This window comes from Eubalaena glacialis, chromosome 12 (assembly GCF_028564815.1).
Source record: "Eubalaena glacialis isolate mEubGla1 chromosome 12, mEubGla1.1.hap2.+ XY, whole genome shotgun sequence".
In the NCBI taxonomy this organism is placed as follows: Eukaryota; Metazoa; Chordata; class Mammalia; order Artiodactyla; family Balaenidae; genus Eubalaena; species Eubalaena glacialis.
In genome coordinates, this window is record NC_083727.1 from 92,997,712 (window position 1) to 93,018,944 (window position 21,233).

At 35.3% G+C, this 21,233-nt stretch overlaps 1 protein-coding gene across 1 annotated transcript in view; it reads left to right on the forward strand.

Annotated features, from left to right (window-relative positions):
• ADGRB3 (adhesion G protein-coupled receptor B3) overlaps window positions 1-21,233 on the forward strand; it is a 785,278-nt gene that overhangs the window by 623,041 nt on the left and 141,004 nt on the right. Inside the window, exons 17-19 of the mRNA XM_061207676.1 lie at window positions 11,101-11,227; window positions 12,794-12,897; window positions 16,778-16,880. Coding sequence (XP_061063659.1) covers window positions 11,101-11,227; window positions 12,794-12,897; window positions 16,778-16,880 — 334 coding nt within the window. The remainder of the gene's footprint in view (window positions 1-11,100; window positions 11,228-12,793; window positions 12,898-16,777; window positions 16,881-21,233) is intronic.

Sequence of the window (21,233 nt, forward strand, 5' to 3'; positions counted from 1 at the left end):
GGGGTCACTATTAATTCCAGGTTCAGCCTAGTGGATGATAAGTGTTCTTCCTGCTGGTAGCAAAGTACTCACTTCTAAATTTCACCACAGTGAATGAACTATAAATGCTCTATGTTGGTATTATTCTTTTTAAATTAAAAAAAATTATATATGTGTTTGTGTATACTAGTGTATAATACTATATGCAGACATTATGATAATTGATATAAAAATCCTCTATTGTATCTAAATAAAGGATATTTTTAGAAGGAAAAAAGAGCTTATAACTTTTACTCAATATCATGTTTTCAGAATTTGTAATTTCAACTTTTATATCACCTCAAACTATAAATGATCTCACTAGAGATGAGAGATGCTTTATGTCATGAAAAATTGGTATAAATCAATGTTTTTTTTTTTACATGTCATAGGATAAATCACTTAAAAAACAGGATGAACACCAGAGCATGACAATCTGTCCTTAGCTAACTTCATCCACTGATAACTCGTACTTTGCTAAAACCATTACATGAGGGCCACATTGTTTGCAAGTGTAAATAGGCATGATATTCAGATCTTTTTATAGGACTGTTCATTACATTCTGCTTTAAAATGGACTACAACTAAAAGTATTTTAAAAAATCTCTAATCTGGAAATGAGAAACCCAACTTCGCATCTCACTCTGTGCCTTAAAAGTTTCCTGAATTCCCTGCACTTCACTTTCCTCCTCTGTAAAACTAGGTGGTTGGGGTAGATCAGTGGTTCTCAGCCTTGGCTGCACACTAGAATCATCTGGGGAGCATTAGAAAAGTAATAATGCCCAGACCCCACCTCAGGATTTAAGTTTTAAAGGTCTCCAGGTGACTTTAATATACAGCAAGTGTTGAAAACCAACGGGCTAGGTGATCACTAAGGTTACTTTTAGCAAAATTTCCTAATTTCATGTTTCACTGTGTTTTAACATAGTAATGGTTGCCAGAGATAACAAAGTTCTCAGTATTTCCAATGTCCTGAAAAGTAGAAATTACCCTTAAAGACTGCTTTTTACTCAAAATTGAGAACATTTTTTATCTGTACTCCAAAATTTTCTGTATTATGAGAATAATTTATACAAAGAAACGATATGCATTTTTCATTTTGGTATGACATATACATTAAAAGTGATATAGATTCACCTAATTCTTAGGAGTTAATGACTGTTATGATTGGGAAATAATTACTTTCTTTCTGTGCACATGCATTGCAAGGGCAGTGTACTCAGAAGCTGTGTGTAATTTTTTAAAGAATTGCTGTTGTAGCTATTTTGGTTTTAAATAAATTGACCATTAAAACCCTGAGATAGGAGAGACCTTCAAGATGGTGGAGGAGTAAGACGTGGAGATCACCTTCTTCCCCACAAATACATCAGAAATACAACTACATCTGGAACAACTCCTACAGAACACCTACTGAACACTGGCAGAAGACCTCAGACCTCCCAAAAGGCAAGAAACTCCCCATGTACCTGGCCGTGTGGCTGACAGGGTCCTCGTGCTCTGGCTGGGTGTCAGGCCTGTGCCTCTGAGGTGGGAGAGCCGAGTTCAGGACACTGGTCCACCAGAGACCTCCCAGCTCCACATAATATCAAAGGGCAAAAGCTCTCCCAGAGATCTCCATCTCAACACCAAGACCCAGCTTCACTCAACAACCAGCAAGCTACAGTGCTGGATACCTTATGCCAAACAACTAGCAAGACAGGAACACAACCCCATGATTAGGAGAAAGGCTGCCTAAAATCATAATAAGGTCACAGACACCCCAAAATACACCATCAGACGTGGACCTGCCCACCAGAAAGACAAGATCCAACCTCATCCACCAGAACACAGGCACTAGTTCCCTCCACCAGGAAGCCTACACAACCCACTGAACCAACCTTAGCCACTGGGAGCAGACACCAAAAACAATGGGAACTACAAACCTGCAGGCTGCGAAAAGGAGACCCCAAACACAGTAAGTTAAGCAAAATGAGAAGACTGAGAAACACAGAGCAGATGAAGGAGCAAGGTAAAAACTCATCAGACCTAACAAATGAAGAGGAAATAGGCAGCCTACCTGAAAAAGAATTCAGAATAATGACAGTAAAGATGATCCAAAATCTTGGAAATAGAATGGAGAAAATACAAGAAACGTTTAACAAGGACCTAGAAGAACTAAAGAGGAAACAAACAATGATGAACAACACAATAAATTAAATTTAAAATTCTCTAGAAAGAATCAATAGCAGAATAACTGAGGCAGAAGAACAGATGAGTGACCTGGAAGATAAAAAAGTGGAAATAACTACCACAGAGCAGAATAAAGAAAAAAGAATGAAAAGAATTGAGGACAGTCTCAGAGACCTCTGGGACAACATTAAACACAACAACATTTGAATTATAGGGGTCCAGAAGAAGAAGAGAAAAAGAAAGGGACTGAGAAAATATTTGAAGAGATTATAGTTGAAAACTTCCCTAATATGGAAAGGGAAATAGTCAATCAAGTCCAGGAAGCGCAGAGAGTCCCATACAGGATAAATCCAAGGAGAAACATGCCAAGAGAAATATTAATCAAACTATCAAAAATTAAATACAAAAAAAAATATTAAAAGCAGCAAGAGAAAAGCAACAAATAACATACAAGGGAATCCCCATAAGGTTAAAAACTGATCTTTCAGCAGAAACTCTGCAAGCCAGACGGGAGAGGCAGGATATATTTAAAGTGATGAAAGGGAAAAACCTACAAACAATATTACTCTACACAGCAAGGATCTCATTCAGATTTGACAGAGAAATTAAAACCTTTACAGACAAGCAAAAGCTAAGAGAATTCAGCACCACCAAACCGGCTTTACAACAAATGTTAAATGAACTTCTCTAGGCAGGAAACACAAGAGAAGGACAAGATCTACAATAACAAGCCAAAACAATTAAGAAAATGGTAATAGGAACATACATATTGATAATTACCCTAAATGTAAATGGATTATATGCTCCAACCAAAAGACAAAGACTGGCTGAATGGATACGAAAACAAGACCCGTATATATGCTGTCTACAAGAGACCACTTCAGACCTAGGGACACATACAGACTGAAAGTGAGGGGATGGAAAAAGATATTCCATGCAAATGGAAATCAAAAGAAAGCTGGAGTAGCAATTCTCATATCAGACAAAACAGACTTTAAAATAAAGACTATTATAAGAGACAAAAAAGGACACTACATAATGATCAAGGGATCAATCCAAGAAGAAGATATAACAATTGTAAGTATTTATGCACCCAACATAGGAGCACCTCAATACATAAGGCAAATGCTAACAGCCATAAAAGGGGAAATCGACAGTAACACAATCATAGTAAGGGACTTTAACTCCACTTTCACCAATGGACAGATAATCCAAAATAAAAATAAATAAGGAAACACAAGCTTTAAATGATACATTAAACAAGATGGACTTAATTGATATTTATAGGACATTCCATCCAAAAACAACACAGTACACTTTCTTCTCAAGTGCTCATGGAACATTCTCCAGGATAGATTACATCTTGGGTCCCAAATCAAGCCTTCGTAAGATTAAGAAAATTTAAATCATATCAAGTATCATTTCTGACCACAATGCTATGAGACTAGATATCAATTGCAGGGGAAAATGTGTAAAAAATACAAACACATGGAGGCTAAAAAATACACTACTAAATAACCAAGAGATCACTGAAGAAATCAAAGAGGAAATAAAAAAATACCTAGAAACAAATGAGAATGAAAACACAATGACCCAAAACCTATGGGGTGCAGCAAAAGCAGTTCTAAGAGAGAAGTTTATAGCAATACAATCCGACCTCAAGAAACAAGAAACATCTCAAATAAACAACCTAACCTTACACATAAAGTAATTAGAGAAAGAAGAACAAAAAAACCCCCAAAGTTAGCAGAAGGAAAGAAATCTTAAAGATCAGATCAGAAATAAATGAAAAAGAAACGAAGGAAACAATAGCATAGATCAATAAAACTAAAAGCTGGTTCTTTGAGAAGATAAACCAAATTGATAAACCATTAGCCAGACTCATCAAGAAAAAAAAGGGAGAAGACTCAAATCAATAGAATTAGAAATGAAAAGGAGAAGTAACCACTGACACTGCAGAAATACAAAGGATCATGAGAGATGACTACAAGCAATGATATGCCAATAAAATGGACAACCTGGAAGAAATGGACAAATTCTTAGAAAAGCACAACCTTCCGTGACTGAACCAGGAAGAAATAGAAAATATGAACAGACCAATCACAAGCACTGAAATTGAGACTGTCATTAAACACCTTCCAACAAACAGAAGCCCAGGACCAGATGGCTTCACAGGCAAATTCTATCAAACATTTAGAGAAGAGCTAACCCCTATCCTTCTCAAACTCTTCCAAAATATAACAGAGGGAGGAACACTCCCAAACTCATTCTACGAGACCACCATCACCCTGATACCAAAACCAGACAAAGATGTCACAAAGAACGAAAACTACAGGCCAATATCACTGATGAACACAGATGCAAAAATCCTCAACAAAATACTACCAAAAAGAATCCAACAGCACATTAAAAGGATCATACACCATGATCAAGTGGGGTTTATCCAAGGAATGCAAGGATTCTTCAATATATGCAAATCAATCAGTGTGATAAACCATATTAACAAATTGAAGGAGAAAAACCATATGATCATCTCAATACATGCAGAAAAAGCTTTTGACAAAATTCAACACCCATTTATGATAAAAGTCCTCCAGAAAGTAGGCATAGATGGAACCTACCTCAACATAATAAAGGCCATATATGCAAACCCACAACCAGCATTGTCCTCAATATTGCAAAACTGAAACCATTTCCTCTAAGATCAGGAAGAAGACAAGGTTGTCCACTATTACCACTATTATTCAACATAGTTTTGGAAGTTTTAGCCACAACAATCAGAGAAGAAAAAGAAATAAAAGGAATCCAAATCGGAAAAGAAGAAGTAAAGCTGTCGCTGTTTGCAAATGACATAATACTATACACAGAGAATCCTAAAGATGCTACCAGGAAACTACTAGAGCTAATCAAGGAATTTGGTAAAGTAGCAGGATACAAAATTAATGCACAGAACTCTCTTGCATTCCTCTACACTAATGATGAAAAATCTGAAAGAGAAATTAAGGAAACACTACCATTTACCATTACAACAAAAAGAATACAATACCTAGGAATAACCTACCTAAGGAGGCCAAAGACCTGTATGCAGAAAACTATAAGACATGGATGAAAGAAACTAAAGATGATACAAACAGATGGAAAGATATACCATGTTCTTGGATTGGAAGAATCAACATTGTGAAAATGACTATACTACCCAAAGCAATCTACAGATTCAGTGCAATCCCTATCAAACTACTAATGGTATTTTTCACAGTACTAGAACAAAAAATTTCACAATTTGTATTTGAACACAAAAGACCCCGAATAGCCAAAGCAATCTTGAGAAAGAAAAACAGAGCTGGAGGAATCAGGCTCCCAGACATCAGACTATACTACAAAGGTACAGTAATAAAGACAGTATGGTACTGGCACAAAAACAGAAATATAGATTAATGGAACAGGATAGAAAGCCCAGAGATAAAGCCACACACATATGGCCACCTTATTTTTGATAAAGGAGGCAAGAATATACAATGGACAAAAGACAGCCTCTTCAATAAGTAGTGCTGGGAAAACTGGACAGCTATATGTAAAGGAATGAAATTAAAACACTCCCTAACACCATACACAAAAATAAACTCAGAATGGATTAAGACCTAAATGTAAGGCCAGACACTATAAAACTCTTAGAGAGAAACATAGGCCGAACACTCTATGACATAAATCGCAGCAAGATCCTTTTTGACCCACCTCCTAGAGAAATGGAAATAAAAACAAAAATAAACAAAAGGGACCTAATGAAACTTAAAAGCTTTTGCACAGCAAAGGAAACATTAAACAAGATGAAAAGACAACCCTCAGAATGGGAGAAAATATTTGCAAATGAAACAACTGACAAGGGATTAATCTCCAAAATATACAAGCAGCTCATGCACCTCAATATCAAAAAAACAAACAACCCAATCCAAAAATGCGCAGAAGATCTAAATAGACATTTCTCCAAAGAAGACATACAGATTGCCAACAAACACATGAAAGAATGCTCAACATCACTAATCAGTAGAGAAATGCAAATCAAAACTACAATGAGATATCACCTCACACCAGTCAGAATGGCCATCATTAAAAAATCTAGAAACAATGAATGCTGGAGAGGGTGTGGAGAAAAGGTAACCCTCTTGCACTGTTAGTGGGAATGTAAATTGATACAGCCACTATGGAGAACAGTATTGAGGTTCCTTAAAAAACTAAAAATAGAGCTACCATATGACCCAGCAATTCCACTACTGGGCATATACCCTGAGAAAACCATAATTCAGAAAGAGTCGTGTACCACAATGTTCACTGCAGCTGTATTTACAATCATCAGAACATGGAAGCAACCTAAGTGTCAAGCAACAGATGAATGGATAAAGAAGATCTGGCACATATATACAAGGGAATATTACTCAGCCATAAAAAGAAACGAAATTGAGTTATTTGTAGTGAGGTGGATGGACCTAGAGTCTGTCATACAGAATGAAGTAAGTCAGAAAGAGAAAAACAAATACCGTATGCTAACACATATATATGGAATCAAAAAAAATGGTTCTGAGGAACCTAGGGGCAGGACAAGAATAAAGAGGCAGACAGAGAGAATGGACTTGAGGACACGGGAAAGGGGAAGTGTAAGCTGGGACGAAGTGAGAGAGTGGCATGGACATATATACACTACCACATGTAAAATAGATAGCTAGTGGGAAGCAGCTGCATAGCACAGGGAGATCAGCTCCGTGCTTTGTGACCACCTAGAGGGGTGAGATAGGGAGGGTGGGAGTGAGACGCAAGAGGGAGGATATAAGGGGATATATGTATATGTATAGCTGATTCACTTTGTTATAAAGCAGAAACTAACACACCATTGTAAAGCAATTATACTCCAATAAAGATGTTACAAATTTTTTTAAAGTTAAAAACATTTTTAAAAATAAATAAAAAGAAAAAAAAAAGAAAATCAACTATACTTTAAAATGAAATAAAAATTAAATTAAAAATAGACCCTGAGATAATAAACCTGCTAAAGTTTATAACTTATTCATGATAAATACTTTACACACTGATGTATTATGAAGCAGAATAGATGGTTTTACAAAAGACTGATTTAAGTGGAATATTTAGTTGTTTGGGTATTTCAAAAGGTAAAAGTTTGATTTCTTGAAACAGTTTTGAAATGTGTCACTATAAGTTTTTGCTATCAGTTTTTTCCTAAACAACTTTTCATTGGAGTGAATGGATAATCTTTTTCTTTAATCTTAAATGCTAGAGAATGTAGTCACATGCTATATTATTTAACTCTCCCATGAAATCCAGGCCCCAACAATGAACTCAGATCCAAAGAGGAATCATGTAGAGTCTTAGGAAATTGGGGAAAGGCCTCAAATAAGTATTAAGGTGAGAAATAATAGATTTTGTGTCATATATTTTCACAGAATTCTGTCCTTGTGGGTATGTACTTTCAAATACTTGGGACAGGCAGACTCTTTTCTTCTTTTAGCCAGCCTAATAATAGGAAGAAAGGGAAGAGATACAGATGACAGCTAACAGCTAACATGGGTGAATGTAGGTGTAACCAACAAAGAATGTGCTGGTTATATGAAATTTCTGCAGGCCTAGTTATTTTTGAAAACTATTTGAAAAAAAAAAAATTTAATGCCCAGAAAAGACACTATGAAAAAGAAATATGTGATTTTTCAGTAAAATGTGTGTATCATCATTTTGTGTTTGCTTCTGACATCCTCAGTCTGTTATTCTTATTATATCTTTAATGTTCATACATATTTCATTGTACTTGCTTGCCCCATTGATGACAAGCTAGACTTAATAACTAAGAATAATTCCCAAATATACCATTAATCATGGCATGCAAATCTATGACATTAGAAGAATAATGTGACTGCTGGAATAGTCCACGTGCTTTAAAACCTTGTTCTGTGCAGACTGGGGAAGCTGTTTTGCTTCACATTAGCTCTACCACACATCAGTTTGCTTTACAAGGTCTCCCTGAAATCAATCAGACACATGTACCGTGCTTTCGAAGAATTTTGTACAGTAAGAATAGCTATGGAATGTGTGAAAATACAGGTGACACATACTATAGTTTTTGTAATAGTAGTGACATGTATGCTAGTGATTTTAAAAACTAATTTATAAGAGTTTTATCTGGTTTTAAAATATCAAGAGGTTTTATGAAACAATTTAAAATTTAGCATCAGATGGCATCACACTTATTACTCAGCTCTAGCAAGCAACCAAATATAGAAGTTGGTAGTTACCTCCTCACCTTTCAAAATTTTCACTCCTACTCATCTGATCATATTCTGGTGTTCTGCTATCAGATGCATTATTTTGTGTTTTATAACTTGTATTAAACTGGGGAGAGCACATCAAGCTGTACTCAGTCACTCATAATATTTTCCATTAGTTTCATCAGATAAAGTCAACAAAGGGATAATAATTCCTAAGAAAGGTAAGGAGAAAAGTTATGTAGCCTCAGGAAGGTACCCATCAAAAGGGGCCCAGTGAGATTAGAAACATTTCATGCTTGGGGGGAAATGAAAGATTGAAACATGGAGACCAGTGTCACTTGCTTCCCAGTTTTGCCTGGGGCTGGGCCAGGTCAGCACTGCCATCATTGTACAGAGCAGAGTAAATTGACCTACTTTTCTGAAGATGTCATATAAAATTTACATGATCTTCAGAGTCTAGCAACATTATATTGAACATAGACTTTACACCTGACAGCCAAAGGTTAGTAATACTAACATTTTCTTGAGTAAACAAACTTTCATTACCTAGGTATAAATATATCACTTTGTCTCATGAGGTCTTATTTGCAGTAAACTTTTTTCCTGGTAAGACTTTGAATTGGTTTATTGGTCATAGCCACATAATGTGAAAAGTGTAGGTATTGGACTCCATCTTGAAAGCACAAATACTGCATTAAAGTAAAGCTGCCATACAGGATTAATAATGCAATGTTGTGTTTTAAAACATGTCAGATTCTCTTAAATGTATCTTTCTTCTTTCAACTTTAATCAGCTGAGATAAATGTTTTTTATTTGGCCTTAACTGTTTGTCACAAGGCAATAAGAGACAGTCAGCCAATGAAATAAATTGAAGTGCTGCTCTGGTTAGGTAGAATTGGAATTTAATGCTGTTACAGTTGGTTTAGATATAACTGAAATATATATATATATATATATACATACATACATATATATATATATATATATAATTTTGCATGGTTGTATGACATCATGAGAAAGAAAAGAGACCTACCAAATTTTTAATTGGCTAATACTTAGAAGTATTTGGGTGAACTTAGGTATAATGTTTTTGTACCTCTCCCCAAATATAGTCTATTCCTTTTTAAAAGAAGTTGTAATTAAGAGTATTTTGAGTCATGCATATTAGTGATATCAAGTCAATATTTAAATCAAATTAATGAATATTAAAAAGATATTGCATCTAAATCCCAAAAAGGGATAATGTGAATTATATTCTACAGCTCAACTTGGAAGTCCAGCTGTCACAGTGAAACCTCTGTCATTGAAATAGCTCAGAAATGGACTGCATTCATATTTAACCCAATAGCTTTAGGCATTCAGAGATATGGAGTAGATGAAATAAAAAGTACCATATCAAAATTAACATCAAGCCATGTGTTATCCTTCTGGAGTTTTAGAGTCATTTTTAACATAGATAGTAACTTGGTTTGAAATTTAAGCACACACACACACAGAGGTTTGCTACTTGGAGAGTTCCGTGCCTGGGGGAGGGGAGGTGACAATTGGTGCATTCAGTATATAACACGTGTAATGATAATAAAGTTGATTGGTTGAACTCTGTAGCTTTTTTTTTTTTTTTTTTTCTTTTCTTCCTCTTCCTGTAGAGTAGTTCAGCCGGGGGTGGAAGGATTCTCCCCCATCTTCACCCCCCACCAAGAAGGCGTAGGTTGATACCATTTTTATTGTTCTGCTGGGGTGGGAAAGAAACCATATGCTTTAGAATTTTGAATGGCTACACCAAAGGGAAGATGGAAGCAGGCCCTCTTTCCCCCTTCCTACCGGACTTTGAGGTGGGGTTATTCTTCTAAATGTTCTGGCAGACTCTCGGGGTTAGCTTAATGCTTCCACCCCGGGGCAGAGAGGTGGGTGAGGGGAAGAAATGTCAAGGGCTTCAGAGGAGCTTGGGCTGAGTGAAGTGTGGAGTGGGAAGCTGATGTCTGAAACCCACCCCTCCCCTGGATACCAGGCAAAGGCAATGAGAGTCGGAGCCAGCTGATGCCGCCGCTGCTGCTTCTTCCCATTTCCAGGGTGAAATTTTCACAGCAGCTAATTCTAAAGGGAGGAAAAATCCCTAACCAGCAGAGAAGATTCTGTATCACCCAACACAAGCTATCTAACATTTTAGGCAGGCTTTTCAGAGAAATCCTCGGTTTAAAAGCCAGCGTTCACGATCCAAAAATACGGGACGGGAATCAGAGCTGGTATGCAATGTGAAAAGCCTCCTTACACTCTCTGAGTGTTTGAAACGATCCGATGAGCATAGGAAGTGGCTGCCAGCGCTCTGGCGGCTGCTCGTGCCGCCGCCGCCGCCGTTCCTCGCAGAGGGCTGGACAGAGCCAGTCCCGGTTTCAGCACCTCCGGCGCTGGACAGCTCTCTGCACGCCGCACCGCCGCCCGCCTGCTTTCTCCAAACACTCTCGCTTTGCATTACTGGAGATGCATCTAAATTACGTCCTGTTCAACAACAAGTAGATTTTTTTTTTTTTCCCCCTGTACGGGAATTACAGTAGACGATTCTCTCAATTAAATTGCATTTTCTTCATTACGGATTTGGCAGTCAGGCGTATTTATCCCGATCTCCCCCCCACCCCCCCACCCTTTGCAGGAACGAGTCTTTGGGAACCTGGTCCACCCAGGGATGTAAAACTGTGCTTACCGATGCATCCCATACGAAATGCTTATGTGATCGTCTCTCTACCTTCGCCATTTTGGCTCAGCAACCTAGAGAAATAGTAAGTAACAAAGGGAAAACACGGCTTTAATGCAAAGGCAGGGACATTTTAAATGGGGAAATGGAAAATGTTGCAGGGTGGCAAAATTGGGTTCGTCTCCTCCTTAGCTACAGTAGCTTGGTGAAATGAATTCTAGTTGGTGTGCTATAACTAAATTCTACTCAATTTTATGTCTTCTAACTTGAAATTTCTGCAGTATAGTTTTGAGGATGTGCTCCAATCATATTGCTAATATGCTGCAAACTTTCAAATAAAAATACTTGTCAGCTTAACCTTTATTTTAGAACTCTAAAGCTGTTCTGGGGAATTTGTGAGGTTACTGTTGGTAGTAGAATGAAGACCCCAGACACTATAGCCAAACACATTGCATATCTGCGTTGGATATTTTTCAGTACAGGTTTTCTGGGGTGTCCTTGGATATTTATTTTTTAAAAATTAAATGAAATTTTTATGAAAGCAGTGACTGTCAGAAACTGTAAAATCATTCCTTAGAAGTATATAGGTTTGTAAAACTAGTTTCTGAAACAGACAGTTGTATAAACTGTCTGAAATAAAGAATAATATCCTCATCAAATGTACTTTGAAAAATTATTTCAGAAATTGAAGTGCTGAAGAATAATTATTAAGAAAAATGTGACTTTCTATCTAAATCTGGCCTAAATATGCATCACTCTTTTTACTTATTTTGATAACCAAAAATGCCTATAAAATTGATTGTGCATATCTAAGATTTGGAACACACTTGATTTTAAAGTGCATTTCTCTAAACTTCCAATACTAAAAATATGAAAAACAGCAGATTTTATTAGTTAGTACCATGTTAGTCTCTAAAAAAAGAAATCTCTTTGATCTTTATATATGTTTTAAAAGATATAAGGCTTATTTTTCAAGGTCAAGCATTTAGAGACTAATATTGACATTGTGAAGATTATCTCTATATATTTTGTTCACAGAAAAAAAATCACAAATATATTCTAAGGTCTTACACTTGAAACTTGATTTTCTTCTATATTCTTAGAGGCCAAGCTAGTGAAATTAAATGAGAGAATACTTGACTTAGAACAAAGTTGTCAGAAGTCAGAAAGTTTGAAAAATTTTCAATATCTGGGTACCAGATTTGGATAACATAATGGGAGGATCAAAGTAAATTTCACCAAAATACATTTTGTGAAATAACTGAACCGTAGTTAGTTGAAGAAAAATAAATACTGCTTCAAATTTCAACTAGATAAAATTTAACATGTTAATGTTGACCAAGTTTTAGCTTCAGTTATTTATTTTAGAAAGCCGTAAGTGGGTATATGCCACAATCAAGCATTGAAAACTCTTAAGGCCTTCATTACTTCACAATGGGAGAGAGGGAGTAGCTAGAATTGGTCATTTTAGAGGTTGAGAATTGTGAACAGAGTGGTTACTGGGTAATTATCTGGTTACTATAACAACTATATTGGCTATTTTTGAGTGTTAGGATAGTTTTGTTGAGTTTAGAAGTTATTTTAATTTATTTTAAAAATTCTCTCTCTCTTTTTTTTTTTTTTTTTTTTGCTTCTTTTGTTTAATTTACAGATCATGGAATCCTCTAGTACACCTTCAGTTACCCTAATTGTAGGCAGTGGCCTTTCTTGCTTGGCCTTGATCACCCTAGCAGTTGTCTATGCAGCATTATGGAGGTATGTAATCAATTAATACACTAGAAATGGAATGTTCGGTTATTCAGAGTTAAATCAAGGAATATAATAACTATTATATGTCTCATGTTTTCTTAATTTACTGAAAGAAGTACTTTGAAAACAGAATTATAATTGCCGTGATTGAGCTATAATAAATGAGCTCAATAACACTAAATAAGTGTTTACTTAATTTTCTTGTCTGTATTTTCCTATAATGGGAAAGTAAACAAAACACACACACACACTTTTCTTCCCAATTCAAATGATAGTAGCCATCAACAAGTTGCTTACCCCCAAGCATGGTACTCTTAATACCCCAAGTTCAGTCTATGTGTTGTTTATATTTATCCCAACTGCTATTGAGCTTGAGAGTTTAATGGTACAGTCAAATTAATTTCTCTGTTATAGAAATATGGCCTCCAAATGCTTAAGTTTTAAACACATGCTTTCAGTGTGTCCCAATGTGTAAAGTCTTCTATAATATTAATGCATTAATACAATACCATAAAGCTTTAGAAAAGACTTCTCAGCTGAATGTTTCCAATAAGTCAGATTTTGACAAACTGATTTTAAAAAGTCATAAAAATACATAAACAAGGGGAAGTGATTGAAAAATACTGTTCTATAATATGTGAAATTACATCTGTTAGACATTGTATGAAAATTTAGTAGTTCTCTAAGACTTGTTCTTGTTCTATTAATGAGAATTAGACTTGTGAAGTTTATTATGTCTACTGACATATTGATAACTAGTATATAACTAAACTTCCCAATAAATTTTCAAATGTTAAACATTTTTATATCCATTTTGATTACTTTAAAATGTTCTAAAAACAGTTACCATGTTAGCAAATAAATAATTATGTATTATTTCCTGAATATTTGAAATATTAAAATTGCAATGGTAGCCGGGCCTAGTATTTTACTTATCTTTTACTTAAGATAAAAAACAATTTCGTTGAAAAATTAATTACAATTTAATAAGGAAAAATCATTTGATTTAACATCCTTTTTTTGAAAAAAAATCATTGTTCTCCATTATAATTTTTACCCTTTTGAGGACAAAAATTAATTGTCCAGGATATTATATTGTCAAAGATATTAATAGTTTCATGCTTCATACAGAAATAAAATATGTACACATTCTTAGTCCATTGGTACAGATACGTAATAGAGGTCCTGCCTTCCCATGCAGGGTAGTGAAATACCAAATGAGGGAATCTGATAATATATGGCCAGTCTCATGAAATGAAAGAAATGCTTGTTCTAGGCATAGCATTATAGACAGTAGAATCCAGGGGTCAGGGCTCAGTCAAGCAGGCATTGTCCTGGTAATAAAAGAGCAAGATAGACAAAGGCTTGGAAGAAGACTTTCTCTCCCACAATTGCCTGAATGGTATTTCTCAGGAAATGAGGCAGTGTTTATGGGCCAAGATACTAGGTAATAGTATCACAATTCATCAATGGCATCATAAGTCATACTCACTGAAGTATTCAGAACCAAATTCCATTTCTCAGTACTTAGGGTTCAGCCACCAATTACACCTTCTCTTCACGCCTCAATACATATGGCTAACACTAGCACAAACACTGCTAATATAAATGATATATAAAATTTATCAAAGAAGTACAGGATTATTTATTCCGTAGGGAAGTTTGCTCTAATCCAGAAAATCCAGGAAAATCACCTATTGCAATAGCTTTCTAGGAATTACCACCTGAAAGGATCTATCCAAACGTGATATGAAACTGAGAAGTTTAGAAGACAGTACTAAGAAACAATATAAATTTGAATTCCTAACCGTTAGTGGCCATCAACTCATTGTCTACAGGTAGAAGAATTGAAGTAATATTAATAATTTGATAGAAGTTTCAAGATTCATAAACTATTAAGTGAATCTTGTAGCATGATGAATTCAATGCATTTTGTAAACATTAAATTTACCTAGTAACATTCCTGTATGATAATACTCATGTCAGGATCTTACTGCCTTTTTTTTTTCTAAGTAAAAGTTTAGTTTTTTTTTTGCTTTTCTAATGATATGTAAAATATGTGAACATCAGAATTATTTTGTATATAATATACCACTGTGAAATTTGCTGATGTCTCATGTAGCTCATTAGAAATATTCATCAAAAAATGAATCCATTGTTACATTCTCTCCATCTACAGAATGTTCTGTAGAATTACGTTATTACATCACAGAGCAACTGAGCATGTCCTTTTAATCCATGTATTGAAATGATGCATTCACAAATTTTGTTTAAAACATAAAGCACATTTATAAAAAGTTTTGAAAGTTGAGACATTTTATAGCAATTTTTAAGGCAATAATGTCACAATGTTAATGAAAATGAAAACATCTAAAGACTCTTCAGGGTGGTCAGTCTAGGTCTTCATTACCATGATTTTTCTATTTACTGAGCAAATAATATCAATGAAAGCCTTTCAGTAATGTCATCTGTGTACTTGTGCTGTCATGGAAGCCTTTAATATCACATAAAGGGTCAACTGTGTGCAGCCCTTAAACGTTTTAATGATACATCCCCCACCCACAAAAAAAAGAAACAACTTAATATTTGATGATTTTTTTTTTATCTAGCATCCCAGTGTGTGGTTTATTATATTTTTAGATACTGATGATGCAGGGACAAGATTAAGCTACTCTTGAGGCCATTTTTTATTGAGGGTCCACCTAGGTTCATTCCATGTTTGTTCTGTGAAGAAAGGAAGATTCTTTTATATTAAAATTTTTCTTTGTATATTTTATCATTACTCTTGTTTTTGTTTTGCTTTCTTTTCTGAAACATGTGATGGAATGTAGGACCTCAGCCTAAGTATTCCTCACAAACAGAGAGAAAGAACTTTGATAGATTTTTACCTTCCAAAGAGTGCTTCCAGATCTCTGGCACCCCCATGAAACACTGCACAGGGAAGCCCACGCTGTGGGCTGTGGACAGCGATTTCATGTTCTAACACAAATTGAACAGTCTCAAATACACAGCAAGAACAAATACGTCTTTTTGTTACTGTCACTCAGTGATTTACCACAAGGTACAGTAAAGCAAGATAGCTGCTACCCTTTTAGGGTAAACAGCTGGTAGAACATTTGATTCTGAGCAGTTTTCTCCATGGCTTATATTCTTGATGTGCTTAAAAATTATATGACAGACTGTATATAAACACTTCTTCATACAGGTAAAATATGGCAGGCTCCAACTAATTTTCCAGCCTAATGATGAATTATCATTTGTGGATTGGATTAGATTTTAGCAGTAAATCTTCATTTTCTTTTTTCTTGTTTTGGAGCAATTATTCAGGAAAAGAAAAACAAAGAGTAACAGCCTAACTATATAAAAATACTTGAGCGAGTGAAGTGGTGGATAAAAATTGTTCGTGGTTTCATGAAAGTAAAGGCATCTTCCTAGTAAATAAGGGGGATATTTTAGAATCTGTGTGGGGTTTTTCTTTTTGGTTTTCAGTTTCTACTGGTTGATGTAAATGATAATAATTAGCATATTACATATACACAAATAGGAAGGTAATGATACTAATTGATATCGTTCTATGAAATTTTATACTTCTAGTAAAAAGTTATGGTGATAACAGGTGTGCAATTTAGCTTCTGTCAGAAGTGCCATGTTGTCCACACTAATGTCTAAAGAAAAATAAATTTAAGGTCTCTTGGACATTATATGTCACTATAAAATTGGGTCTCTAAGAATAATCTTCCTTAAAAACAACTTTTTAAATATTTTTTCTCATGTAAAGGCTTCATGTTAGTGTCTTTTTCTGGATGAATTCCACCAATTTGCATAAAAGAGAATGTCTCATCTTTCCATTGAATTTTAAAGTTGGACACTTTCTCTCTCTGGCTAGGTACATACGCTCTGAGAGGTCCATAATTCTGATTAACTTCTGCCTGTCTATCATCTCATCCAACATCCTCATCCTGGTTGGACAGACTCAGACACATAATAAGGTATGACTGGTGATTATTTTGCTTCTCTTTCTGCGTTTCTGTTGTGACATAAAGTTGGCTATTGATAATCTAAACGTTTATTCTTGATAAAATAGGGAACTTCTGATGAAATTATTTTTAAAAATAAAAATATTTTATTTGTTTCTGAATAAAAGTATTGGTTATTACAGTCCAGAAATACATTCCCTTGGCTTAATTTCTTGGGGATTGAGAGGTTGTTTATAATAGTAAACATATGTGTTTATTACACATTATGTCAAAGCTCTATGAGTTCAAAGCCTTGGAACATCAAAAGCACAAATTTTAATTCATTATCCTAATTGTAATAGAATTTCCTGTGTTTTGATCTAATTTATTAACATACTGATTCCTAAAATTCAACTATAAATTGTTAACTAGTGTAACATAGCTGTTGAAAAATCCGCCAAAATACTTATTTTAGACAATAACCGAAGACAGTATTAGGAGGAAGTGACTCTAGATTTTATGCCTTTCAAAAAGTTTTATTAGGCAAAAAGTATTTTGATACTTAAACAGTTTTGTAGTTCTTTAACTGTGTAATCACTTTCAGAAGAATGTAAAATATATGACTTGAGTTGAATGACCATGTTTTTTGAGAAATGACTGTCAGTCTTTTTGCTAAATGACTCTGAAATACATTCCAAGAAACCCATAATAGAAATCTTAAATTAACTTACCCCAACCTCAAAGGAATTCTGTTAAAAAATGCTTTGATAATATTTGCCGGTCAGTTTGGGCCTGTTCTTTTCTTAATTTTTTTCCAAATACTGAAGTCAATAATTGAACTTTTTCCCTATAAGCTGTCATTTTTAGAACATCCAATGCACTTTTCAGTAGGTACTTTTGATATATTAGATATTTGTAGGACATGCATCAACATCAAAGATTGTGGATAGTTTGTTTATTTTGCTAACTTACACTCCTACGAATCTGATTCCTACCCAAAGAATACAATTTTGGGTCTAGAGAGGCCTGGGAAACTGCTTAGGTGATTCTGATGAAGATTTTGTCTTGACCCATATTACCCTAGGACTGTGGGGAGGGGGTGGAGGGGGGATAAGTGGAAGGTCACTAACCATGAAGGACAAAAGCAAAAAAGGAAACAACAGTAAGAGCCCAATAAGGAGCCTTGTAGAAGTAAAAAGCACTTTCACATTTCTCGTATCTGAACGTTTAGTTCTTTTCCCATTTCTTTCCTGTGTCTTCTTAAAAAAAGGTGAGACAATGTAAAGTCTATTAAAATATATTTCAGGGCCACCTTCTGACTATTTAACCTAAATTTAACAAGAAATTCATGGGAAAAGGAAAGTCAGAGGAAGAAAGGAGAAAGACCACAGTGAGGGAGATGCAGTTGGAATTGGGAGGGGAAACAGAAGTGAGCAGAGTAACCAGCAGAGGGGAAATAGATGGGGGTAGGTGCAAGCAAGCTGGGAAGGGAAGGAAAGGATTGGGGATGAAGGAGGGGAGATGCCCCGTGAGCCCTGAGCAGTGAAGAATCCCTCTTTCACCCCTGTCCTCACTGTTCACCAGGCAGGACCTCAGATCCTTTAGGAATGCTCCTTCACTTGTTCATACCTGTTCACAATTCTTTAACTGTTTGTCCTTGAACCTCCATGCAAAGAAGGAGAGCTTTCCTCTGAAGTAGAAATCACTTATTGTGTCTGGGAACCAGAAAAATTCGAGCTAGAGTTAGCTTGAGCTGGTAGTTTGTTTTGTTTTGTTTTTTCCACCAAAGTCTCCCTGTCATTTTTTACCCTCCAACACTCTTGAGTTATGTCCCTCATTAGAATATGGAAAACATCATTGTCTTCAGTAGGAAATATGCTTTTAAAACTGCTTTAGGCTGTCTGGCAAAGTTTTTACAAGTTCTGAGTCAAATGGTCAAATAGTAGAATTTTCCACAAGGTTTACCACATATTTTAGTGGTTGTTGTGTATTTCTGTTGGATCATTGCTGTTCGATAGAAATACACTGTAGGCCGCAAATGCAAGCTATGTATGTAATAATGATATTTTAGTAGCCACATTAAAATAAGTAAAAATAAACAAGCAAAATCAATTTTAGTAATATATTTAACTCAGTATATCCAAAAGATGACCATTTTAACATATAAGTTATATTTTTAAATGTTAATACAATGTTTTAAATTTTTTTTAAATAAAGTCTTCAGAATCTGGTGTGTGTTTTATACTTATAATATATCACAGTTTGGGCCAAGTGCATTTCAAGTGCTCAGTGGCTACATGTACCAAGTGACTACCATGTTGTGTAGGTCTAAATGGCAATGATACTTAGAGACTAAAGCAGTCTTGAGAAATTACATTCTGCTTGCCCATTTTGGCTTTTCCAGGTTCTCAATGTCCTGTTTTTTTTTTTAATTAAAATGTCTGCTAGATATCTATGAATATTATGAACATCAAAGGCAAGATAAGACAAGTCTAGTTTTACGTTTCATTTCTAATAATGAAGCATGGCCAGCATGGGCTTGGTTTAAAAAAATAAAAGGTCATTTTAGTTTTGTTTCTGCAGAATAGATTCTATATGGTTTTGGGATCCTAGTGGTTCTGTTCCAGATAGACTGTGCTGATTTCTGCTGCTACACTGTTGATGCTTGTGGGGAGGAGTGGGGGATAGGTGGTGGTGATGATAAAGAAAATGAAAAATTATTGTTTTTCTCTCATGCTATGTTAATTTTGCTTTACTAGCTCTGAGTAGATGATCTTGCAAGCCTAGGACAATCCACTATGGAGTGACTAGGAGAGAAAAATATAACACACTAGGATTTTATTCTTAGTCACTCTCAACAATATCAGGTTTCCAGGGGAAATAATCGTAAATTTTATTATGATACATGTGCTGAATTCAATTAAATTGACCTCACTTCATTTTAAATATATGTGAAATAGCAGTATGTGAAAAGCCATACCTGCTTCACTGTTTGGAGGATTAATGATGTCTCAAAAAAAAAAAGAGAAAAAATACTAAAATGTATTATCCGTACAAACTCATGATCTGTATAAACTCCAGGACAGTATTTTAAAAAGGTAAAATATTATCAGTGGGTACAGTATATTTTTTAGGGTGTGTGTAGGATCCCATCGCTGCTGTGGGCATTTTGTAATTGATCAAATTCCTATCTTTGATTTCCCTGGTAAAGTTTGATTGATGCTTTACCATTCCCCACTTGGAAAAATGGCAACATCTGAGAGGGCTTCTTGATGAACAGGTTCTTTGGTACTGCCTCTGAGAGTTTTCATGGCTAGTTTGTGTGAAAACTGGTATTTGATACTGAGGTCCAGAATGGTTTTGAAGTGTCAGACTGGGATCTTTCTCCAAATTGCTTGTTGAAATATAATTGATTCAATTATCTCACTACTGAGTATCTCTGCTTTCTTTTGAGCTGGGATAGAAACAAGCTGAAATGATCCATTGTTTAAAATATGATGTATTCAAATCTTTGAACTATAGATTCAATTGCTGGCAGCAGAGAAAGGAATCAAATGCATTTCTTCTATCTCTTCTTAAAATGCAGTTATAAAATGTAATTATAACTGACTTCATTATATTTCAAGTTATCTTATGAAATGTCATTGCCCTTTGATTTCTCTGTGTATTTTTTTTTTAATGATATTCTTGTCTGCTTACATTCTTTTTATTTATGTATGTATGTATGGTTGTGTTGGGTCTTCGTTTCTGTGCGAGGGCTTTCTCTAGTTGTGGCAAGCGGGGGCCACTCTTCATCGCGGTGCGCGGGCCTCTCACTGTCGCGGCCTCTCTTGTTGTGGAGCACAGGCTCCAGACGCGCAGGCTCAGTAATTGTGGCTCACGGGCCGAGTTGCTCCGTGGCATGTGGGATCTTCCCAGACCAGGGCTCGAACCCGCGTCCCCTGCATTGGCAGGCAGACTCTCAACCACTGTACCACCAGGGAAGCCCTTTCTCTGTGTATTTAAAATTTCAACCAGGATGTTCCTTTATCACTTGAATGTTGTTTATTTTTAGAATTTCCTTTGTACCTTAAAGTATGCAAATGCTTTTGTTGAGCCATGTAGACTATTTTAGACCTACTATTTTGCAGAAGGTGAAGGTTATTTTGGAAACAGATATATTCAGAGAATAGTTTTCTTAATCACAAAAATATATATTTACCTTCTTCTAAAACACTTTGAGATGATTTATCATATTAACCATTTTATATCATTCTTTTTAACTGATAGAAGTCAAATTTGGTAAAACAGTTGGGTATTCTTTTTTTTTTTTGGTTAGATAATGGTGGACACCCAAGAAGATTCTGAGAGAGAACTTCTCCCTACAACCTCACTACCAGGTTATAA